At 38.8% G+C, this 26,148-nt stretch overlaps 1 protein-coding gene across 2 annotated transcripts in view; it reads left to right on the top strand.

Moving 5' to 3' along the window:
* The window catches only part of fcho1 (FCH and mu domain containing endocytic adaptor 1), a 65,671-nt gene that overhangs the window by 20,961 nt on the left and 18,562 nt on the right, over positions 1–26,148 (top strand). For both annotated transcript variants that reach the window (XM_073476274.1, XM_073476275.1), the window contains exons 3-12: positions 12,016–12,107; positions 16,475–16,549; positions 17,967–18,108; positions 18,510–18,662; positions 19,604–19,708; positions 21,977–22,075; positions 23,178–23,274; positions 23,526–23,643; positions 23,778–23,802; positions 25,992–26,052. In XM_073476274.1, coding sequence (XP_073332375.1) covers positions 12,016–12,107; positions 16,475–16,549; positions 17,967–18,108; positions 18,510–18,662; positions 19,604–19,708; positions 21,977–22,075; positions 23,178–23,274; positions 23,526–23,643; positions 23,778–23,802; positions 25,992–26,052 — 967 coding nt within the window. The remainder of the gene's footprint in view (positions 1–12,015; positions 12,108–16,474; positions 16,550–17,966; positions 18,109–18,509; positions 18,663–19,603; positions 19,709–21,976; positions 22,076–23,177; positions 23,275–23,525; positions 23,644–23,777; positions 23,803–25,991; positions 26,053–26,148) is intronic.

The following is a 26,148-nucleotide window of genomic DNA, read 5'->3' on the forward strand; positions in this document are numbered from 1 at the left end:
TTAGAACATTTCTAATTCAACAACAGAATTGTTAAAGAAATGAAGACAGTTTGTAGTGGTCCTGAGTAATGAATGTATATACTTTTTAGTATTAGATTTAGGTGCAAAGAACATCTTTTTGTGTGACAGGGTAAGCTTACATAAACTGCGTCGGGTCCGGATGTAAAGGAGAGAAAGCCTGTCAAGTACGGCTGAGGCTCAGTTATTATTTTCTCTGACTCAGTCGGGTCTGGACAGAAAGATGTGGCCCGAGCTGCACTGGAGTCCTGATGGGTCATTAAATGCAACAGGATATACAGAAGACACAATGCAAAAAATCATAAATAAAGTAAGTTGGGGCCCACAGCTCAAATTTGTACTGAGGGTTTTATAGTCAGCATTCTGACTGTTATGACTGTACTTTATCACCTTTCCAGTGTGAACACTAAATACTCAAAACATGCGTAGAATCAGGGCAAAGTTTGCAGTTGGGACACTATGAGACTCTTTGACGCTTTTGAGGATCACTTTGCTTTAAATAATAGAATAAATGGTATGGTATATCTTTAAAGTTGAGACACCACTGTGCATTTGTGCCTGGACTGCTTCACTGCAGACAGAAGCCTCATTCTGGTGGGATTTTAGTTAGTAGAAATTTATTCCACATAACTGGAAAATGTTTGGATTCAGTGACCTGTTGAAGGGTCTTTAATAATATTCCCATCTCTCCTCTCAGTACAGACTGTTTCATTCTCTCTCTGCAGTGGTAATTCGACCATGAAGAGTTTTTTCTTGTCTGCATGATATCCAAGGGGATTTAAATAAACTATTTAAAAGAATAACAGTAAAGATCAGCAAGCTGTTGTGTTTTGAAGCTGTGCAGTATCGTCTTCTATCCTCTCTTCTTAGAAAAACCTCCTTTTTTCGCCTGCAGATACAAGAGTGTGTGCACACAAACAACGCCCAGTGGGTTTTTATTATTGCCTGCTTCTCAGTTTAATGATGCCAGTGCTGTTTCCCTCCCATCACTTTGAGTCATGGTGTTTTCTCTTGGGGTGAAGAACGGTAAACACAGTGTGGAACTTTTTCTTCATCCCATGTTTCCCTCCCTCTCTCGCCTCTTCTCGCACTCTGTCCCTCCTCCACTCCGCTCCTGTTTCCTTCTTCTGCCCTTTTTGTTGGTTCTCAGTCATTCCTCGTGGATCTGCTCTGTGCCAAGTTAGTTTAAGAGCCAAGATAGTCCATATAACAGTTGCTATATTTGTTTCCATGTTCTGGTGTGGGTAAAACTTTGTCAACCATTAGAGATTTTGCTCCATGTGATGAATTACCTTGATTTTTTTAGGTTAAAAATTCACAGCCCAAAATGTATTTTCTCCTTTAACCTGTTCCTCATTTGAATTAAAAATAAATATATATATATATATATATAGAATAAATATAAATAAACCATACCATGTTATATGACAATATTATTCAAATGATCACTGTTAAAATTACATTTTGAGTGCATTTTTCCAGGAACTATCTATCTTGGCCATCCTTCCTCCTCTGTAACACAGCAGGCAAAATAAAACATTGAATGCCAGAGGTGAATTTCTCAGACCGACCCAGTCAGCAGTTTGGTCCAGAGCCATCAGTGATGACAGGCTGCTGTTACCTGCTCCTGATGTTATTGACACCTCTCTGCTGTGGGACTGTTGTTCTGCTCAACCTGCCCAGTCAGCAGAAAAAGTTTCTGTGAGTCAGCTAAACTCACAGCAGCACTGACGGACCAGTCAGTCGGCCGGCTGGATGGCTCGGTGATATACTGTCTGATGCAGGGGTGGAATTTTCTCAGCTTCGCTTTCGACAGCTGCCTGATGTAAGGCACCTACAGTGCGTCGTGCACAGAGCTGAATTATTTGCAGTCTGTATTTGAATTATCCATTGTCAGCTTGCAAATGCTCCAATAAAAAATATTTTTTTTGTCATTCACCTGTTTTCATTTCGGGCTTATCAGACAACATGTACGTCAGCACAAATATTATCTATGATATAGACTATAAACATCTCTGCGAACATTAAACACAAGTGACCATCACCACTTGTATATTTAAGAATATTAACCAACCTGTTTAACCATCAGCGAAGCATAACTCCAGCTTTAGCTGCCTTTTGTTTTCTCTTTTGTTCTGATCAGTACCGTCGTTTCAAATGACTGAAGGGCTGCATTACAGAGCAGGAATGTCCTCAGACACTGGATAGTCTCAGACAGAAAGGCAGATTTGACAAATAGCCAGAACTAAAGGCACCAAGACATTGCCAGATAATGAGGTACTGTATTATGAAGGCTGTGCCAAGCTGAGCAACACTTCACTTTCCTGGTTACACATATGCTGAAATTGGATGGAAAAACCCACAAAGTAAAACACAGAGGTGTAGAAGAAGGAACATATTAGTTAAAACTGATTTCACATTGTAGTCTGCATCATCGGTATCCTATATTGTTAAAACATTGTCTCATCGTCATGAGGATGAATGATTTCTGTTTAACGATTAATTAAATTAATGAGTTCTTTGTTCCAGTCAGCTGATTCCCTGATGCAGGTATAGTACTGTCCTTCAGGCTCAAATTGATAAACAGGTTGCTTGCAGGTTTTGCATGAATATCTAACCTTTATTCCCCTAGGATGTTAGAGAAGAGAGGTGCAACCTGTTTACTAATTTTGATACTTGTGCTCGGTTCACACCAGTCTGCATCTCTTTTTATGTGTTTCCTCAAAGGTAGAAAATGCATCCTGCCGTAGCACAGAGTCCATCAAGGCAACTCTTCTATTTCAGTCTGTGCTTTTAGTACTCTCTTCACCACTTCTCGACTTTTCTTTTTTAATAGTGGCATTTGTCTTTTTTATTAGTCACGTGGCTTTTTATGCCTCTAAATTATTCATAATCCCATTTCAGTGGATAATTTTAACAGAAATGTCATATCATATCAAGTTTGAAAACCAAAAGCAAAGACCACAGACAACTCAGTGAGCAGTCTGACTGAAAGAGACAGCTGTCAGTCATCTATCGTTCCTGCTATTTGAAAGCAATGCCCTTTTGTGTCTAACCATAGCACAAGGAAAGCAACAATCGTGGGCTGATGTTGGTATCATGAGGTCCTTGGTTGTAGACATATAACAGAGCCAGTTTTTCTAACAGTTGAACTTGTAATTGTGGATACATGGTTTTGTTTATGATGAACTTTCAGCAGAGATCCCTTGTCGCCCTTGAGTCTCGTTCTTTCTGTCATTTTGTTGACAGCACATTTAAGGCAAACAGGCAGATGAAGATCTTTTTATTCGTTGAAGTGACGTAGCTGTGAAGCCAACCCTTCAGCGCAGAGTTTAGTTCAGCCCACGTTTCCTCACCGCCTGTATTTAGTTTCATACAAGCCGGAGGGGAAGTCTGTGGAACCTTCTAATTAGAATCAAGTGAGAGCAGTTAGATAGACCAAACTCTGCATAAAACACACAAGTAACGCAATGATTATAGTGGAAAACTGTGTCAGTAGGCTCAGGTAATGTAGAAATGAAGAGATTTTTTGATCAGTTATCTAACAGACTGAGTGCCAAAGATACAGTAGCAGCATAAAATGTGAGGAGAGATTTGCAGGCCTCGTTCTATTTTACACGTCCCTACAGTGAAGCTTTGAAAACCTTTTGTGTTATTACCAGAATATCCTCATCTCACCCGAGGCACATTATTCTTACATTTTATTTTTTCAGAAACCTCTGAGACTTTCTTGGAGCAGCAATAAAGACAAGCCGACATTGTTGGGGATCAACAAATCGTGCCCTGTTGGCCAGATTTGGCTTTGAATCTGAATTATTAGGCTTGGCAATAAAAACTTTTCTTCTATGAGCTAAACTTTTAAGCATGTTTTCAGACATTGACTATGGATACAACAATATAATTATAAATCCCACTTAAATAACAATGAAAATGTTTCAGTCCTGTGCCAAATGCAAGGCTATTTGATCATGCTATAGACAGTGCCTGCTGCCAAAGAGGTCTAACAAATGAATAATGGATGAAAAAGAAACCCACTTCATTTAAATTAAAATGTGCACATTGGGTTGTCCAAACAAAGAACACTAACCATAATAGTAAGTGTATCGTTTAAAAAATCGTTCTAACTCAAGTGGATGGTCGAGTCCACACAACAACAACAGTGAACAATATTGTTGGGATCACTTTTTGGTATTTAATATACATTAGAAACATTGACAGCCAATCAAAATCAATTTGTTTATCTGCACAATGTACAGCAGTAACAGGTCATCAATATCCATTTTCCAAATCTGCCGACACAGCAACTTCTGCAGCACATGGTTGGCGCCACAGTTACTGTTATAGTTGTTGTTCTTGGTGTGGATGGCTCTTAACATAGATTTTTGTTTCTCACTATTTTTTAACAAAAAGAGAATTGCGTCTCTGACACAAACTATGGTTGGCTTAAATGATTTACAAATTTAAAAAAAGAGTGACAGTGACTTTGCTTTGGCAAATAATAAGATAAACGTATACTTCTATATCTGTTCTTCTTTCAAACTGTTCCACATTCAGATGTTGGCACAATTTTAAGGAAAAACATGATGTCCTAATAAGGAGGTGCTGTCTTTATCCTATGACTTAACTGATGACCCATTTAATTAATCGAACATAAAGTGACCAATTTGTCAATATCAAGTGTATTAAGAAATGCAAGTTTAGGATGAACTACTGCACAGAAAGAGTCATCACTGAAGCTACAGCCAAGATCATTCAATCATGTTTTTAAATTAAGATTTTTCAATGCTTTGCAGAAAATACAAAAGCTAGTTTGTTAGGATAGCATAGAATAGAATAGAAAACACTTGCCTGCGTCTACACAACACATGCAAGCCTGCAGTGTCTCCGTGCTGAAAGAGCTGACCCTTGGCTGAACTTAATCGTTGACCCTTGTTAATATGTTCTTTCCTAAAGAGCTTTTTAAGGCCATTTTAATTTTCAAGTGTTTTGGAGGGGTAATGCTTAGGCGTCAAATATACAGCAAATGTTATTTTCTTAAATTTGTTTTGCTTTGACATTTGAGAGTGGAGATCATGGTGCACACCTGTTTTTAACAGTCATAATGTTTAATGGCCCTGAACACCATCGTGATGAACAGTTTGAGGTAGGGAGGGAAGCAGAGATCTGAACCCCTCAACAGAGCAATGTTGGCATTTGATTTACTGAGATAAGATGATAATTTCCCTGCTGCTTACCATCCCCCTTAACAAATTTCAGCAGATCCCCCACAGCTCCCAGTGGCCTTCAGAAGTCTTCATGAGAAAGTTTTACAGATTTTACACCTCCCCGTACACCCCCTTCTCCTCTCCCATCATTCCCCTCATTGTCATGGTAATGGACTCCATCGTGCGTGACCAAAACGGTCAACTTAATTGATGAAAAAGAGATCACCAAGAGGGGAGAGAAGAGGGGGTTTGCATATATCAGACATGAAGGATTTTCATTCACAGAAGGCTTAAGGAATACATTATGGCACCTAAAGACACTTGAAGAAGACTGTCTGTGAGTTTGCAGCTCTATAATGTGCTGTTAGATGACTCATCACTGCAGGTTTAATCAGGAATCTACACGTGTAGTTCTGTATCAGTCGAGATGAAGAAGGACTCGTCAGTACACCTTTGCACATTTGCATGTGTTGACATACAATGAGCTAGAGCTGCAGTGATTAATAGTATAACTATTCCAGTTGATTAATCGGTTTGGGTATTTTTTTAAGATATGAAACTCACATTTCTCAGATTCCAGCTTGTTAAAATTATTATTTCTTGGTTTCTTTCTGCTTTGTGGAGGTTAACTGAATTGAGGACAAAACAAGACATTTCAGGATATCATCATGGGCTTTGGGAAACACAGACATTTTTCACCATTTTCTGAACCCTAACTCTAAGGGATTAATTAAGTGAAAATTGTTGTTAGTTGCAGACCTATAATCAGCCATATTATTAAAACTGACTTGAATGTTGTGTCTCCTTCAAGTCTTTAACCTGGAATAACACATACATCTTTTATGTGAGTTATTAATAAAACTATAAACAGCATATTAATTGTTTGTAAATGTGGGGACTGATAACATTCAATAGTGTTCTTGTCAAAAAGTAACCACACTCAAACCTAGAGTGGGTTTGTCAGTTTCTCAATACTTTCTGACGTCTCTTCCTTGTTTGTGGCGCTCAACCTCAGGCTGATTTATTACCACTGATTGGATACATTTTACTCGATCACAAACATGTCATTTCTTTTTTTAAAAAAGACATAGAACAGTTGGGGATTGTAGCTTTCAGTCAACAATTACTACAACTGGAGTCAATTGTGTATACTGTATGTCGGGGCCCAAACTAGACATTCTGTGTTCTTAGTGAATATTTACAGCAACAGGGTGATGAATGTCGGACTCAAAATACACTACAGTGCTTGTTTTCATGGTAATGAAGCAACATGTCAGCCAGAATAACACTGTGGCTCACTGATTTGTTTTGGACAATGGTGGAGCTCTATGGCACAGAGGAATATTTGATACACAGACAATGCTTGTTATTAGGATCAATTTATGTTGGTTTGGTCCGTTCATAAGGTTTGCTGACAGTAAAAAAATAAAGAATATCACCAGGCTTGTTCGTTGAGATTTTCCTACTTGATTCAGTACTTGATTCATCAGTCCTCACCTGTAGAGTTAATCGACAAAGATCAAAATATTTGCTATAAAATGACAGTACTGCTTGTGGTTTTGCACTACCTCAACAATGCGTTTCTCCCACCCAATATGAAAGTTAAGAGACCACAGAAAAAGATTGACTGTCATTGATAAGAAAGGAAGAGAGTAGATTCTGAAAATGTGCTGCTTTAAAAGTCAGCTAGGAAGGAAGTGATTCATACAAATAAAATTAAAAAAGTTTTATAGTTTTTCTAAGCGGAAAACTGCACACCTGAGTGTGCAGTGAAAATCCAGGCATCATACAGAGAAAGGGGAGGCGTGATATAGTTTAAAATGAGGATAATGACACATTTTCAGACATTCTCTCCTGGAAGGCATTTATAGTGTTATATAGAAACACTATACTATACTATAATATACTATATACTATATAGGTATAGTGTGTGAAAAGTGACAGAAATAGTCTTGTACCAATGAAAAAAGAAAAGCTTGGGAAAGAAAAGTTCAGTCCCTGTCTCTTCACCCCAGCTACGTTATGGTGTGAAGTGCGGATGAATGTCGGATTGTTGATTTTGAAAACGAAAGAAATTGTTGGACGTTGGGAGGGGGGTCTCTGAACAAAGCCATTCACCCATCCGACACTTTTAATGAAGTACTAGAAGCTTTAGGGGTGTCAAAGCTGGAAGCTTTGACAGTAGAACTGCAATGATTAGTTGATAGGAAGAATTGCCAACTATTTTATTTCATTGATTAATTGTTGAGTTAATTGAGTTATTTTTCAAGCAAAACTGTTAAATATCTGCTGATTCCAGCTTCTCAAATGTAAGAATTTACTGCTTTTCTTTGTCATTTATAATAATAAATGAAGAGTCTGGGTTTTTTTTTTGGAGTGTGGGTTGGACAAAAGAAGCAATTTGAAGACTTCACTTTGGGCTCTGGGAAATTGTGAGGAGTATTTTTCAATAATGACAGTGGCATGAAATGGCACACTAACAGTGGCATATCGAAAATTAGAAACTACTTTATGACAAGTTATGATGATTGAATTTTCAGTTTTCCTGACGAGGTCATGTGTAGATATGAAATCAATTGCAAAATTAAATATAATATGTAAAACATTTAAGCTGCTGCTACAATATGGTTGCGACCTATCGCTCTGAGCACAGAGTATATTTCATCATTGTCAATTGCAAAACCATATAAGCACCGTGATAATCAATGTTCTAATAACAAATGGATGAGGTCTATTTGCATACAGCCGACAGACAGTGGTGGACAGGTGCTGTGTGTAGCTGTGGAGAGGCGTGTGTGTGTGTGTGTGTGTGTGTGTGTGTGTGTGTGTGTGTGTGTGTGTGTGTGTGTTTTAAAGGCTTAGACTGGCAGCTCACCTTTCTGTGGCGAGGGTAGAGTTTCAACAGAAGGCGTCTGCCAACTGCCCCCGTCAGTGAACAACACTACGCTGCCTGCAGGACACCCATCTATTGTTTATAAAATGTGGATGTCAAAGCATTCAACCACGGTGTGATAATACAAAACCCTTTGTCAAGAAAGGTAGAAAATAGGATTGAACATGATTAGGAAAGAACACGACTGATATCAGATGTGTCATGCTGCATTCAGAGTGATTGAGCAAAAATAAAAGACAAGAGCCAAAGACAAAAACTGTATTTCAGTCTACTTTGAGTCATTAAACTATCTGGAAGCAGTGAAATATAAGGCTGCAACATTAGCTGTGTTATTTTTAAAATTATTCTACATGGCATTTATTAAAAGTGTTAGACCACAATGACAGAAATTATATCTGATTTGTATTAACAGTAATGGTGGTCTATAGAAATCTTCCGCACATAACAAGCTCGCTGTTCACTTATGGTATCTTCCCAGATGAAGATTTATTTTTTATTGAAGTTTGTGTTATACAATCAGATATATGAGATATGATCTCTGCCACCACCCTGATACAATTGTGTTGAGTAGAATTTACCTTCAAAAACTTCAACATCAAAAAAGGACTGTTCCAAAATCCACAGCTTAACAGATTTTATTAAAAATGTACCATGTTTTTTTGTGTATGTGGTTGTGTGTTTTAGTTGAACACACCTTTTGAGCACAACAGATTTGGCATTTGCCTCAGGAGGTGCAAATATTACCTCAACCTTGTTATTTTTTGCTGTTTTATTATGTTAAAAACTAGAGCCTGACTGACACTTGATTTTGGGGCTGATACTGATATCAGGAAGTAAAAAATGTCTATATTGCCTGACATACACACATTTTTTTTGCAATGGTCCCTCAATTGCGGTTATCAAAAGCAAAAATATGTAACAGAGACAGGATATGTTACTGTTAAACAATAAACTTTATTGTCCATCATGACAGCAGTGTACTAAAACATTAAACTTCACTGGGAATTTAACAATTATAAATGAACCCAAGGACCTCACAGAAAGAGAGTCTTCATATTGGTGCGTAAAGGACAACATATACGCAGATACCAACATATCTATGATACGCCAATATTGACCAATTATATCAACCAACTGATATTTCAGTCAGGCTCTAGAAAAAAGGGATGCGGGAAGGCAGTTCACATCCTGTTTAGACAGGTAAAGGATAAAAGATTGACAGGAAATTGGGGATGCTGTATCTGCTCTAGGCTGCCACTAATGATTATTTTCACTATTAATGGTTTGACCTATACAATGCCTCACAGATTCCTAAAACCCAAGGTGACTTTTCAAATTGCTTTTTTTGTCTTACAAACAACTGAAAATATTCTGTTTACTTTCATATAAGCAAAGACGAGAAGCAAATGCTCACAAATGAGTAGCTGGACTAAGAGAATGTTTGGCCCTATTGCTTGAAAAATGACTTTAAAGGAGAAATGTGTAAGACAGTTGATTTTTAAGTCTTATTCCTATTTTGGACTGAATGTTTGCCCTCCATTTTTTCAAACATTATGAAGAAAACTTTAGGGAAAGTGAGCGTCTTCAGCTGATGTCAGCAGTGATACTTCAGTGGCTGAGCTCGCCTGGTGTTTTCTGTCAGCTCTTGTGTCATCAACCTGTCTGAGACGCCTCCACAAACAACTGTTTCTCCTCCTGACCGCTGGGAGTGCTTTGCATGCTCACTCTGTGTGTGTGTGTGTGTGTGGTTTTGGGTGACCCTTCCTTGGCATTCCAACCATTCCCCTGGTACCTGGGAACTGGTCTGTTCTCCTCCGACATGGTATTTTTAGGTCCTAAGAAGCAGCTGTCTGTGTCTCAGTCTGCACACACAGCCGGCCGTCTGTTGACTGAAAAATGTGGCGAGGCTTCAGAAACAGCCTATTTGTAATAATGCTGTCTCAGTCAGGCTCTCTTTGGGATTATGAAGACTTAAGTTAACACAGGTGCAGGTGTAGGTAATTACGAGAGTGATGCGTGTGAGGTGGTGCTGTGGTCTATGTTAAGTATGCTTAGCTGCAAGGTAGGCAACTCTTCTCTCAACAACAGCTCAGTGTTGAGGTTTTCTCACATTTTACCTCACCTTGTCACCTTGCAGTTTTTATGCCCATCAGAAGAACAGCAAACGGAGAGGTAATTCCCCCACGTCCAGCCAACGAAAACCTTGTTTTTTCCTGTCAGGTTTTTTTTGCCCCTCTTAATTTCATCCCAGCCATTGTTCAAACCAAAAACAACAATATTCAAAATGCTCCCGAGACTGTGAGAAAAGAACATAATTAGTCCTTTGGGTTTGTGATATTTACCAAACCAACATTTAGACAGACATGTTTTACATTAAGAGTGCCAGTTAATGTTGTACATCAGATGCCTAAGAGCATGTTGACTCTGAATAAACACAACAACTTACCCAAACATTGAAAAGTCTTTTAAATAAAAAAATCACTACAGTGAGTGTGTTCTTTTACGTATTAAGTAGGGATTGACCATATGTTTTTTCAGGGCTGGCAACAACTATTAGTCATCAATTAGATCTGATATTGAACTGATATTGTCGATATTTATTTATCGATATTTATTTTCAGTAAAACTGAGGGTCAAAATTTTTAAATGGTGAGATATAACTAAATATTAACTCAAGTAATGTACCTAATTTCAGGAACTTGTACTTAACTTGTATTTCTGTTTTCTGCTACGTTATACTTCCACTCCACATTTTGGAGGCAAACGTACTTTATACTCCACCACATTTTATGATAACTTTGGTTATAGAGAGAGGCGGCAGCATCAGAGCCAAAGTAGGGCATTTTAAAATTAATTTATTTAAATGGGAATTAGACCAAATAAACAAAACAAAAACCATTGCATCCAGTAACAGAAAAAATGCTAACTTTTGGATCCAATAATTGGTCTATCCCTAGTACTGAGTACCGATCAGCACACAGATAACTAGTGTCAATATCTAAACAAAACTGTGACTGTTGTTTATATACTAATGATTAAAAGGCCATCAGTTTCTAATTATGAGCAAAGTTGCCCTACATAAACACACTGTTTTCTGCAAAACAATGTAATGCCAATGAAGAGAAATACATTTTATGCGGCGCTGTTTTTGCCAAGTCACATAATTTGTCGCAAATTGTTTGAGTGCTGGTACCAATCACCAACCTTTAGTGGTGTGTTTAAAGCAGTAAAACAGGTCTGTATTCGACTGTGATCAGCTGCGAAACACAATTTTTGTAAATCTTTAGTAGGGCGCCCCAGTAACTCAGTTAGTACACTGTGCGGCCCATGTACAGAGGCTGTGTCTTCACCTCAGCAGCCGAGGTTCGATTCCAACCTGTTTACTGTGCGGTGGCCCTTTACTGCATGTAGTCCTCTCTCTATCTCCACGTTTTCCTGTCACTCTTCACCTTTCCTGTGAAATAAAGACATGAAAACGCCCCAAAATTTGAAAAAAACATATAAATCTACTACTATAAGTTGGATTATTGATGTCAGTGTTGATTAAACTTCCATTTGTGCAGTTCATGAGCTGGTTTCATATAAATTTGTAGGTGCGGTGTTTGTTGAATGTTCTGTATGAGATTGATGACAGACAGGTGAAATATTTCCTGGGAGCCAGTGATAAGTCTGACTGACAGTCTTTGGAGGAATACCAGTGGCAAAATGCAATACTTAAAATCACAACAACTGTGATATTGCTGCGCTCTCTCTCTTATCTCTTATCTCTTTAACTGTCTCATGTTGGTTTGCGGTTCATGCTGCTAACAGACGGTGTATGTGTGTGTGACGGTATGTGTGTGTGTGTGTGACGGTGTGTGTGTGTGTGTGTGTGTGTGTGTTTTATTTGTACCTTGGCAGGGGGAGAAGAATGCCGGCTTTGACGTGCTCTACCACAACATGAAGCATGGCCAGCTGGCAACCAAAGAGCTAGCCGAGTTTGTCCGTGAGAGGTAAGGTTTGTGTGTATTTGTGAATATCTGTGTGGGAGGTGATGCAAGTGATGGGACTCGAGTGGAGAAATTCTACATTCTTGACTCTTTTCACTCTTTTCAGATTGTGCAAAGGTTGGGTGAAATGGGCATATTATAAATGAACTGTTTTGGATTTCATCTCTCACTGTGTCAAACAAAATATTCATGATTAATGCCGTAATTTGATAATTTGAAAGTCCTGTTAGCAGAATGCACTTTACAGAAGGAACACTCAAACAAGTCTTTCTTTGTTAAAACTGCTTCAGTCGTCGCTCTCTACTCTGATCTCTCACCTCTGTCCTCACCACAGTGCTACTTTTGAAGTGCACTATCTCTCAGAAACTCTCACAGACAAGTCTTAATAGGTGAATTACCACTGGGCTTCTTTTATCCAAGTTTGCAACTTCTGGATTTGAATAATCTAATTTTAGAGTTGCATCATAAGAGGAGCTGTCAGAAACCTCAGGTTCCCGAAGTGAAAACCTCATTAATTTTTTCATCCGACAATGTCAAGAGACTCACAGCTGGAGCACTTTTACAGCTTGGATGTCCATGAAGCTCTCATGGTTAAATGATCAGTCCAAAATATTAACAAACTGTACAAACTTTGAATTAGAAGGTAACTGCAACTCCCATGGTACCTTCAGGCAAGAAATGTCCATTAACGGCTGTAGCTCAGGAGGGTAGAGCAGGTTGTCCAGCAACCCAAATTGCGAATTGCAGGGAATGAATGTGCGTGGGAATGTGAATGTGCTTTGAGAGGTGAGTAGACTGGAAAAGCGCTGTAGAAATGCAAGTCCATTTACCACTAACCACACAACAATAACACTACATTAACAACAATAACACTATAACAACAACAACAACTCAAAACATTAAAACACAACAACAATGGCAACAACATTAGCAACAACAACAACCATTAACCCATTGGACAACAACAATTAAAACGCGACAACAACCATTACAACAACAATCATTACAACACAACAACAACAACCATTACAACAACAATCATTACAACACAACAACAACAACCATTTTAAAACACTACAATTACAACAACAACAACTCCAAACACTAAAACTACAATAACAACTCCAAACACTACAACTACAATAACTCCAAACAATACAACAATAACAACTCCAAACACTATAACACCACTACAACAACAACAACAACAACAACACATCAACAACAACAACACTACAACAACAGTGTAACTCGATAAAGCATAGCATTGGTTGAACTCTAAGTTAGTCCTCATCTAAATCCTTTTCTCTTGAAACCGCACAATTGAAATATAGTGCTTGAAAATGTCACATTTTGAAGTGAGTATGTAAACTAAGGAACTAAACAACAATCTAATCTTATTTTTTTCCTTATCCCTTTTAGAATTTAGCTCTAGCTCTACCCTGCAATACAAGAATAATGCGTCTTTATTTCCATGTTTTTCTCATGCATCATAAACTGGCGACAATGTTTTTGTCAGGGATTTGTTGGCTTGAGTCTCCATCTTTTAGCAGGGCATCATGTTTGTAGTCATCAAATGCATATTTAAGACCCTTTTATTAGACTTTTCGTTTTAAAACAAGTGAGCTGTAAATATTAAAGGCAGCATTTTTAACAGCATTCTCATCAGGCTAGCATTAGACATTAGTGAGCTAGAAATCTGCTGAAATCAATAACATTTTTTAGAAAATTACTAAGAAGTTCAAGTGGTTAATCTGCCACTGTTATTATTGTAAAAACTCAGAAGGCTCACCAGTTGTACCTAAGCAAGGTGGTCTGTTACCCAATTAAAATGTTCTTCTCTAAGTGGTTAGTTTGTTAAATTAACTACTCTGTCTTCTGATCAGTGATTAGCAGTGAGTAAATTGAGGGTACAATGAGGTTCCCACAGGAGTTTGTGCTCTCACAGCTGGAAGTTAAGGAACACAGTGTGCACTGTCAGACCAGTGATATAATCCTGACATTGATTCAGAGCGCCTGTGCACATTCCTCGCAGGGGGAAATTCACTTATCTGCCTGGACTGCAGCAAAGAACAAATCAGCAGTCAGGAAATGAAATAGAGGCGCTGTGGGCAAAATTGAGTGTAATCCCGCAGGATGGAGGAAAGGCAATTGTGTTGATAAGTGTCCTCCTTTCTCTCTCCACTTGCCTTAAAGGTCATTTTGATGTAAGAGACAATATGAAACACTCATGGTAATTTCACTAACAACTCCAACTACAGTCTCAAGGCCTCTGAGTTACTGCATGTTACATTCACTGCCGTCAACTTGGTACTCAGTTAAATGAACATATAGGTACTTTAGTGGCGGACTGTTAATATTGGCGAGACAATAAATGTCAGCCTGAAAAAATGAGTTTAGGGTTCAAACAATAAGTTAAATAGCAGTGTACCAACAGAAAATAATTCTGCAACTATTTTGATAATCAATGAATTGCTACACCCTTTTGTTGAGGAAAAATGACAATGCCAAATATTCCTTTATTAAATAAAGTACCTGGTGTGTTCCTGATTGTAAAAATTAGCTTTCTATGTCCTATGTATTTGAAGACATCACCTTGGACTTTAGTAAATTGTGATGCAGACATTTTTCACTATTTAGAGACACGTTATAGATCAAATGATTAATCAGTTCAAAGTTAAAATAACTAGTAGTCTACTGGATAATGACTCTAATCGTTTGTAGCAGCCTGTAGCAGTTTAAATAATGTAAACAACTAGTAGGCAGCAAACCTGAGAGCATGATTATACACACATCACAAAAATGGAATCAATGAAAAGAGTAGTGGCTGCACACTGAATCTAAAACACAAAAGACAGCCAATGGTCAGAATCAGCTGATCTCACTGGAATTGAAATTTTGTCATTTGGGCCTGACAAGAAGCGAATGCGGCCGAAACATTGTATATCTACAATAAATTACTGGTAAGACTGTGAATTTGTGGTTTGGAGTGCAAAGCCATTACTATTTGTCAGGTCAGCACAGATCTGATTTGGAATGAATCTTTATTGAAACCTGCTTTTTTCTGATCACTTTGAGCATCAGATACAAGTTGTGAACGCAACACTAACATGTCATCACCTTTTAAGTTGATATAGTGAAGTTTTTCGCAAATGGTACACGTCCAGCCATTAACAAGCAACATTGCCATTCATTTGCAGTCATGTTTCTAGCCACATGTCAAATGTAAGTCCAATATGTGCTTTCTTACAGCTCTGTTTTTGGCCTCCGCCATCTCCTGAGAGAAATATCTGTCTCTGTAACTGCTCAATGCTCCACTCTACTCACCTTTTAGTTACTTACTGTGTCTGTCTGCTGTTTGATGTTGAGCAGATAACGGAGAGTTTTTGGAGCTTGTTCACTAAAAACAACTGCCTGCTGATTTAGCACCATGAGAGCAGTGAGAGTGAAACAAAACGGTAAACGTATTGTACTATAAAGCTCGAGACTTTTAAAGCGTTATAAAGCCAAGAGGAGCAGCAGTTTCTTTGTCAGTTCATCACATAAATTCAAATATGCATTATGCCCTCTTAAATAAATTTAGAGTTGGTGTGTAGGTGTTGTTCAAACGATACCTTAGTATATAGACAAGCAAAGGAATTTGATAATGTCACTTTGGGCTTATTGATTAAATTGAAATATAACTGATGTCATAGAATAAATATTCAGTATAATTGAAACTGAAAATATTTTTTGGATTCTTTTGATTCTTTGAGTACTAACACAATTGCAAGCATCACTGCTTGACCAATAATGTTTGTGTGTTTATTTGTGACTTTCAGTACTTCTGAGCAAGTTGTTCTGTTCACCCTCAGGATATTTGGATCAATGCGCCTCCTTTGTTTTTCTGCAGGGTCTACAGATGGTTATTAAAGTTTTATGCCCAGTCTTGCAAAACAAGTCCATTTATCATTTAAATGTGCCTTATTGCAACATTTACCCAGCTCTGATGAAAATTAATCTTTATCTGACTGACTGGGGTGGTGGATGCCCAGAGTTTGGGCCAAAGTAAGCACTAGATGGAGAACATAACATATGATTAACAGTTAACAGATCATTAACAGTGGCAATAGAGTTGTGAGAAGACACTACTTGAGTACATTATATTCACCAGTCTAAGGTTTATTCAGAACAATTTTAAAGGATGCACACATTGTTTTGCCTGCCATGTTACTGGCAACTTTAATAGAGAAAGAAAAAAAACACATGACCTACATACACATCTACATACATACATACATACATACATACAATACATGCAGTAAACAGGTTTTAAGTTTGTTTGACCATAGTTTTCAGGTTAATGGTAATTTGCCTTTTTGTTTTTGCAGTGCTGCTATTGAGGAGACCTACTCCAAATCAATGAGCAAACTGTCCAAGATGGCCAGCAACGGAAGTCCACAGGGGTGAGTGCCACTGTGTAAACACAGATTAGTAGACAAACTTCACCCAACAACACTTCCTCATCCCCTTCACTGCTTTACAGTTGAATTTATACTGTTTGAAGGTGTTTGTTACTGTAATTATAAGTGTAATGATCATATGGCTACATATGAGGTATAAATGAGGACCATCTGCATCGCCAAATGTCCACATTTATGATTTAAGTAACGCCCTGTCTGGTATTTAGCCTATATGGTTTAATACATATGTTGTCTATTATATGACAGATTTTCATCAAAGGTCCCATATTGTAGAAAGTGAGATGTCCTTTTTTATGTGCTTTTATAAAGCAGGTCTAGGTGTAAATACTGTTTATGTATCAAAGCACTCGATCCACAGAGAAATGCACCCACCCTGCTTTCACAAACTGCTCTGCCTGCTCAAACCTGTGAGAGCTGACCAATCACAGCAGACATTTCTGGAGGGGGGCCTTAAAGAGACAGGCACTACAATGGAGCGTCGCTGCAACAGTGAACAATTTGAGAAAAAAAAAAGTGTTTTTTAAACTTTAAAAGCATGTAAACATTTTTAGTAGACACTCAAAATAAAAACATTAGTACAAAAAATAATACATTTGCATAATATGGGACCTTTATATGCTTGATGAAATACTTAGTAATGAAAAGAAACAAAAGTGGTGCTGCTAATTGATTCATGTAAGTGATGGCACCGGCAAACAACACATTTAGGTAAGGTAACTAATGAGGTCCTGCATGAATACACGTTTCTGCCAGAGTTAGAAAGTTTTGGTTATTACGCTTGAAAAGTTTCTGTATTTATGTAATCTATCATCTCGTCTCTGTAGAACACAGCAGTGTTTGCATCAAAAATGTCATGACATTTAGTTGGTTGTTTGGACCACTGTCAGTCACATCTAATCAAACCACACACACAGTCTGGATGAAGCTGAGCAGAGTTTTTGAATGTTAAACTCTTAATAAATCATAGCTAGAACTTTAAATGTGATTGTTGCTTATTTAGTCTTGACTGTTCAATTTTAAAGAAATATGCTTTGGATTTGATAAAAGTTTTTAGGGCCTTTTAGCTGTAACAAATGGCAGAAAATCGTATTTTTGCCGACCCCCAGTGGTTTTACTTCTCACCTTGCTGCAGTGAGGTTGAAGTGTACTTTAGGGTGCTTCAGTACACTGTTGGGTGCTACTGGGTGTGGTTACAGGTCCAGTTGAGCCCACTTCACTGCAGGGTGTGGTCAGTTTTTAGGCTATTTTCAAGTCTTTGCAAATTACATCTCAGTACTGTCTTTTTTCATTATCACATTTTGTAAAAGGATGACACTTTATATCAGAAGAAATCTTAAATGAAGACAGAAGTTGAATGAGTCTCATGTGTTTGCTTGATGCTTCTGTATGTATTTCCCAGGACTTTTGCTCCCATGTGGGATGTGTTCAGAGTATCTTCAGACAAACTGGCCCTCTGCCACCTCGAGCTGATGAGAAAGATGAATGATCTCATCCGGGAAATCAACAAGTACGGGGACGAGCAGGTCAAAATTCACCGCAAGGTATTTACCTGGGCTGAGGGAAGTCTGATGATTTACCACTATCCTGAGAGAAAACGGGCTGATTAATTTTGTCCCTGAGCATGTGTCTGTGAACCAAGACTTGTATATTTTCTCATTACTTGTCCTGCATCGAGCCTCTGTCATCCTGATCTAATTTATCTGACACAAAATCCAATTACTGTCTTCTCCCTTTATGGTAATTGCTGCAGTTTCCCTGAAAGTATCAAGTACATTAATGATCTCTACAGTATGTCCATGTGTTATCTTTGTGTGTGTGTGTGTGTGTGTGTGTGTGTGTGTGTGTGTGTGTGTGTGTGTGTGTGTGTGTGTGTGTGTGTGTGTGTGTGTGTGTGTGTGTGTGTGTGTGTGTGTGTGTGTGTGTGTGTGTGTGTGTCACCCAGACAAAGGAGGAGATGGTGGGGACAGTGGAGGCAGTGCAGGCACTGCAGGTTCAGAGCAGTCACCTTCAGAAGTCAAAGGAGGGTTACCACGCCAAATGTTTGGAGCTGGACCGGCTCAGGAAGGAGGGTGCTCCGCAGAAAGAACTAGAGAAAGTTAGTCACCACTTTCTTTGTTTTCAAGATTGTTTTGCAGGAAGTACAGAGCAGAAGTAAATGAGGTGAGATGCTAAATAAAATGTAATGGTTGGTTTAGGAAAAAACATATTTGCTCACTTATCTCTTGTTGTGTCTAGCCATGCAGATAGTTTCTGTTTGTCTCTGAGATTTCTGCTTCCTCCTCAGTACACTGAAAATCAGTAGAATTGAGGCTGTAGTGCTGACGGCACTGAAACATTTTAAAAAATTCAGCAGCACCATCTCTTTCCAATAAAACATACTGCAGTTACACAGGATAATCCAACTATCATATAATGGGGTCTATTCTGGTTAGGGACCCATCCAAGTTTCAAGGAAATCTGTTTTTGTGTAATCCTGCTGACAAACCAATCAACAAACAGACACACATGGCCTCTCTCGGCGGAGGTATTCATAGCGCTGAGAGTGCATAATTTGTATTAAAAGTACATCAAAGTCCAGAGCTTCTCTGTGTGTTTATCAGTGTGTCTTGTAGACAGCTGGATGTGAAAAGGAACATGACAGATTGGATTAAGTGTCCTGCATCAGTATTCTTGAGTATGCTCTTGGATGTTATTATTGTCTGTCTTGTGACCCCAAAATCCATCATATGCTTGTTTCTTGTGGTCCACTCATGAGACAAGAGTGTCTATTATATCGAGGTTAATTAGATTTATCCTGTCTTGACAATTATGGAAAAGAACATTTCCCAACTGCTCTGCTCTCTGACCTCCACTCTGTGAATACATGGCTGTTCTTGAATTGTGGATACAGGAAGAATACTGAATGGAGTAGTTGTAATTGTGGCGCACAAAATTATTCCCATTCACTCATTGAGCTATTTGTTTTTTTGTCAGGTTTGTGAATGAGAAGCTTTAGCTGAAGGCCTTCATTTTCCTTTTCCTTTTCTTTTTCACTAGGCGGAGCTGAAGTCTAAGAAAGCGGCTGAGTCATTTGCGTTGTGCATCGAGAAGTACAACCGCGTGGGAGGAGAGTTTGAGCAGAAGATGAGCGAGTCCTCCCAGGTCAGTTCTGACTACATCTGGGCCAAGGGCCACTTTTTTTTGCTTCTCCCACCCTCTGATGTGGTGTTTTCATGTTTTTCTTCTTCTCTCGGGCTTTATCTATCTCTCTATCTCTGTGACTCACCCTCTCTGTAACCTCCCACCGCACAAGAACTCCATCTTATCCTTTCATTTATTATCCTACGTCGTGCCTTCCCCAAAAATGGAAACCTCAACCCCACGACTCCTAAACACCCACCCACTCGCGCAACACATGCACATCCTGCACATCCTGGACCCCGCTTATTGCTTTTAATCACTGCCTCCACACTTCCATGGTTACTGTTGTTGTTGCCATGGAAATCTTGAACAAATCCCGATGTGTTTTACATTTGAAATGATGATTGAAATTCTGGTGACCAATTTTCTCTTGTAATAGCATTAAGGGGGAAGATCTGGTCATTATTATGAAGGGGTATGTAGTACCTGGGAGAAAAAAATGTGTCAAAAAATTGAAGAAGAAATGCAGGAGACTAAAAATAAAAAACAGTTCAGTAAATAAGAGACCTTGGTGCTTCTTTATCGTACATGAAATTAGAGGAGATCACAGGATAAATTCTTGCTGCACATTACTGCATGTTATGAATATATTATCTGGTGCTGAGCTTACATAAAGAGAAAGAAAATGTACTCATTTTTTATTTGGTAACCACGTGCAATATCCAAATCGCAGGAGTTGCAGGTTTTGATAAAGGTAAAATGTGTCACATCATATTATTATAAATAAAACGTTGTGGTGCTACAGAGATGACATACAGATCAGATGTAAGGGAACATGCTTGTTTGGTACAGACCAGGCATATATCACATCAATCATTTTATATTTTTTTCAGTGAAAATTAAATGCAAAAATTACCAGGCATTCGTAACTCATATCACAATTGCAACATCTCTCCAAATGGTTTTTTTTTGCAAATATTTCAGCCTGAAGCTTCAATTATGCCTGACGTACACCTCCCCAGAAAAGTAACTGCACATTGCAGCGTCGTGGGCCGCAACAACTGTGATTGGTTTGCTTGGAAGCATCACATTTTCTGGCTTCTCCTCCTGTGCTTAGTGCTGGTGCAAATAGGGATCGTCACCATGGGATACGAACCATGATCTCCTGAGTGAGAGTCCTGTACACAACCCACTCAGCCAAGACAACTTTAAACTCAAAGTATGGTCATGACGCTTTTTTTGTTAATTGAAATGATAGTCCTGGAGTTACACTGATTATGATGCTCTAGGAACAACTCCAACATGGCGATATCAGATAATGAAACATCCTAAAACACTTTTCACAGTTTCAGGAAGAAAGAGAGAGTTTACAGTAAAACCTGGAGTTGTGGCTCAAGACAGATGGGAATGAAGTGCCCTGCGGTAAGCTTACAGCAGTTGCAGAGCGTCAGTTGAGAATTTTCTTTGTGTGCTCTGTCTGCCCAGATTTTGCCCAGTTAATTGGAGGAAAGAAACTGGCAAAACTCTCACACACGCACTTCTCAAACAAAAGCCAGTGGCAGTATATCAAGACAATCCCCCTGAACCGGACAGCAACAAATGAGCTGGCCGAACAGAGAGCAGGATCAAACTAAAATACTAAATCCTCTCGAATTATCACTGGTTTAAAGATCACGCAAGCTGGAGCCTCTTCTGCTGGCTGACTGCCTCTCTGTGGCTGAATCTTCAGATCTCATTTTAAAGGCTGTTTTCACTTTAGTTGCTTTTTATTGGATTCTGGTTGTCTCTGAATGATCCTGAGTCTCATACCATTCTGCAGATACAGTGAATTAAGATGGAACATCAGAAACAAACAGCATTAAATATAAACGAAACACATGCCAAAGACAAACAAACAAAAATAACACAAAACCAGAAAATAAACATAAAATCAAAGGCAGCCTGTACAGACAGCATCACATCAGTGATATTTATGATTAGAGATACGCAAGACATAAAATGGAACACAAAATCTGCACATTAATGGCATCATTTTATTGAAAAAATAAAAAAATAAATTACTGGAACTGCAACTTTAAGAAACAGCTGCGTTTCATAGCAGATGTCAGTGTAGCTTTGATGTTACTTGCTTGGTTTTGAAAGGACTGAATTACCACAAAAGGTCAGCGAAAGATTTCAGCCCACAGAGAGAGATAAATTAACCAACAGTGGAGTTTTGAGGATTCATATGATAACGGTTTCTTTTTTCTTTGCTGTGATGTGGGTGCATGTGCATGTTTATGTGAGCAGAAGTTTCAGGAGATCGAGGAGGCCCACCTGCGGCAGATGAAGCAGCTGATTAAAGGTTACTCCCACTCCATCGAAGACACCCACGTTCAAGTGGGACAGGTATGTTGTAGTCAACACCGCTCTGATGACAAAGAATGATATGTCTGTACTCTCCAAATACAGAACACTTTGTATAATTGGTCTTAAAACCCACACACATTGACACATGGTGCCTGGACATGATGCGAGTGTATAGAACAGTATCCGGAAAACCATCCTCACAAGTGAGTTTTTCTGTTCTGTGGGCACAAATGCGGTCCCACAAGCACAGGGCTTTGATGAGGGAGGGGGACAACAGCGGCTGATGCCTCCTGTCCTCGTCTAGACTTACATTATTAGATAAGTACACAAGCAAATACTGAAGTTTGAGGAAAGTATGAAGCTTAAAATATTCGTGGGTAATTCTCGTTGTTTGTTGTTTTTGTTTTTACCATTTCTGATTATTAACAGCTAGGGGTGTCATGATTTTGATGCTAAATCGAAAATTTATCGTATTGAGCTAATGAGCTTTTAATTTTGATCCAAAAATTTATTGGGTGGTTTGGGAAAATAAATTTAAACACAGAAAGGTAATATTTACAGCATTAATGAGGTAATAATGCAAACTCAGAAATATTTATTTGATTAATATATTTCCATAACTTAATAAACAAACAGTCCTCAGAGGGAAAAACGGTCCCCAGAAGCTAGAAAGGTGGCTATTTAGAAGGGTCCTGCAAATATAAACAAAGTAAAACAGTATGAAATCGTGCTGTCCTCTGAAACAACCGAAATGACAGCGCACCTTCAAAAAGAAAATGTCATATATATTTGTCATGACACCCCAGTTAACAACATTATTATAATTTCCAACTGGGGCTCTAGTGTCTGCTTAGGGCATTCAAACATTTTGTGCAAGTAAACACTTCCTATGCAACATGACATTTTAATGCTGGTGTTCACCAACAGTACACTTGAGATCAAAAGACTCATTTTAAGAATTGTACATAAAGTTAGATGCATCTTTACATCCTGTTGGGGTCTGTTACAACACTAGTAGTTCATATTTTACTATAAAAAACATTAGGTTTTAGTACATAAGCAATATATTTCATGACACTTTTTTCTCATATAAATTGCTTTTGGGACTAAACAACAATCATTCTCCTTTGCTCTGCTGCAGGTTCACGAGGAATTCAAGCAGAATGTGGAAAACATCGGCATCGATAACCTCGTCCAGAAATTTGCAGAGCAGAAGGGAACAGGCAAAGACAGGCCAGGTGCATAAAGGAAGCTCACCAGAATGAGTTTTTGGCTTGTTTCCAGTAGGAGTGCAATAAATGCATAAACACACAACTTGAGCATCTTGCAATATGAAAACACCCACACTAAATACTGTATTGTGGAGGCGGAAAAATTCATAGTGACAAAATACAACAGCGAGTGAGTGGAAGTGTGTTTTTGTGTGTGTGTGTTTTATTCATATAAATATATATTTTATATGGTAAGCATATCTGCCTGTTGTCTGCAGCTCTGGTTGGTTTTGAGGAGTACATGACAGCTTTGGCACCTGAAGGTGGGAAGAAGAGTCGGGCAAAAGCCTTCAGGATCCCCGGCCTGGGCAAGAGGGACAAGGAGCCAGACTCTACGTGAGTGCACGCGCACACATAAAAAACAAATTTACTTCTGAAATTGAATCTGGGTCTTCATCTTTTGCCACTGGCTTCTGTCTGAGTTCCTACTGAATAATAAAAATACATCTATGTGTTTTTTGTATTTGCAGAGACTCTGCAGTGACAGAGGCACTGGTGAGTATCAGATGTAATTCACACCCAAACATTACAGCTCTGAAACCATCGACTCAGTTAACAGTCCTGTCTGACTCCTAAAGCTGCAGTTATCCCTGCAGACAACTGCAGTGAGAAGAGTGTGTGATTTGGGGGGATGAAAGCAGAATCATGTGTGTGTTTTGTGGAAAAAGGGTGCGCGGGAAATCAATGTGTGATAATGACATGACTGACGGTGTGGGGTTTCCCAGGTTTATTCCTGTACTTCTGAGAAGAGGTTTCAGAGATACTTTGGCAGCCGGAGGCAACTGCGTAACTCCATGAGTGTGTGTGTTTGTCTGTGTGCAAGTGGTGTATGAGAGAGAGTGTGTGTGTGTGAGAGCTGCCAAAAAACCTTCTGACATAGTGATGTGGAAGTAGAGAGTAAACAGCAGATCACAGAGCCACCGGTGCTGCTATTTTACACTTTCAAGGGCATTACGTTTCTGACTTTAGTGTGACAGGTATTAGTAATGTTAGCAGAGGACACTTACATAAGAGTAGATATGCACTGACAATATCCATTCACCCACTAGATTAAACGTTATAATAGTTTTTAATTAAGGAAAGGAAGTCTGAAAAACCTGAATTGATACTGGTGCTGATACTAAAGGAGCAATTTGAATGATATGACCAAACTTTTAGTTAGTTTGAAGAAACAACAGTGTTGACGTTATGTCAAAGGCGTCTATTTATGGTGTTGCAGAAATGTCTACTGAAGTTAGCATGCTAACCAGCTAACCACTGCCAATCCTGTCTTGTAATGCCACTTCGTACCACAAGAGGCGAGTTTCAGCTAGGAAATATGCCAGGGGCAGTCGCGATATTTCACAAGCCTTCTATAGCTTATAGCGAAATAAATGAACAGAATAAACTCACAAAATGTCAAGAAATGAAATACTCTTGTATCTATTTTCATTACTAAACATAGAAATACAACTGAACACCTTCTGAATTCAAGTTTCCCTCTTTTATCTAACAAAGAGGAGCTTATTTGCCTTGTTAACGCATCATAAAACACACTTCATTCAAACTCAACAAAAATTAAATAAAACTCACCAAAATAGTCAGTTCAGTGACCAGCCATGTTCACTCTCTGGGTGCTAAACCCGGTTGATCTGGGCCACATCTTTAATGGTGACTCCCTCTGTGGTCCAAGGTCCCAGTCCAGGTAAACTCTATTGCGACTGGCTCCACAGCTAACTGAGCCATGAGCTAATTAGCTAATGGTAGCTAGCTACAGCCAATGCTAGCTAGCAAAGCGCAGCAGTTGTCGGTTACTCTGATGATAAGCTTAGACCCTTATGTGTCTGCCTGCTGTTTGGTTTCAAGCACTGAACTGTGAGCTGTCTGCTATGACTGAATACACCGCTAAGAGAGTGAACCAAAATACTGAAGCCTCAGCCAGACTGCTTAACAATGAGTTGAAACTTGCTGTAAAGCTCTGTAAAGCAGGGAATAAATCTCTGTAGGTTGATCTCCTTCACATTGTCACATTGTTTGCACATTGTTATTTGAAACGTTATAGAAATATCAATAATAGCTGCCTTAAATCAATGTGAGCTATAATTGTCTGATTAATGTGACTTTAATAGTCCAGTCATACCATCGTGCATTAAGTAATCGGTTATGTGTATAACTGAAAATAAATATCAGTGCCTCCAGTTACACTTGTCATCATCTGTTTACTGAAATCAGATCTAATCAAATACCATCTGTGTACGTCCACACTCGGTCTAAAAATAACTTGCCCCCACGTTGGCTGGATCGTAAGTCTGGCCTTCCTTATGTCTCTTATTTTGAAGATCATACAATTACAGGAAATAACAGCTGAAATGTGTCCACACATCCTGTCTCGATAGCTTTGTTTGACCTGTTTGTAATAACGTGTTTAACGGTTGTAGCAGTTAGTCACTGACTCACACTCACGCCTTTTGAAGGGTCTTTTTATTCACTCACACACTCGAATAGAAAGCTCTCAGTGGAACATGTAGGCTGCATTGCTGAGTATCACAGTATGACAAAGCACTTCTGTGTGTCAGATATGTGGCTGAAGTACCATTTGGCTCGGTGTTGCTGACCCAGCTGGTGTCTGACTCCCTCTCTTTCTCGTGTGTGTGTGTATGTGTGTGTGTGTGTGTGTGTGTGTACATGTGTTCCCATTCATATAGAATTCACCCCTGGAAGTCGACGATGAGGGATTTGTCATCCGAGCTGACAGCACACAGAATGATATCCTTTTTCTACTCACATATGTTCCACCAGGATAACTCACACCATAAAATAATCATGACAGCGTTCAACTTCTCTTTCTATAATTGATTATTG

This window comes from Pagrus major, chromosome 11 (assembly GCF_040436345.1).
Source record: "Pagrus major chromosome 11, Pma_NU_1.0".
Classification (NCBI taxonomy): Eukaryota; Metazoa; Chordata; class Actinopteri; order Spariformes; family Sparidae; genus Pagrus; species Pagrus major.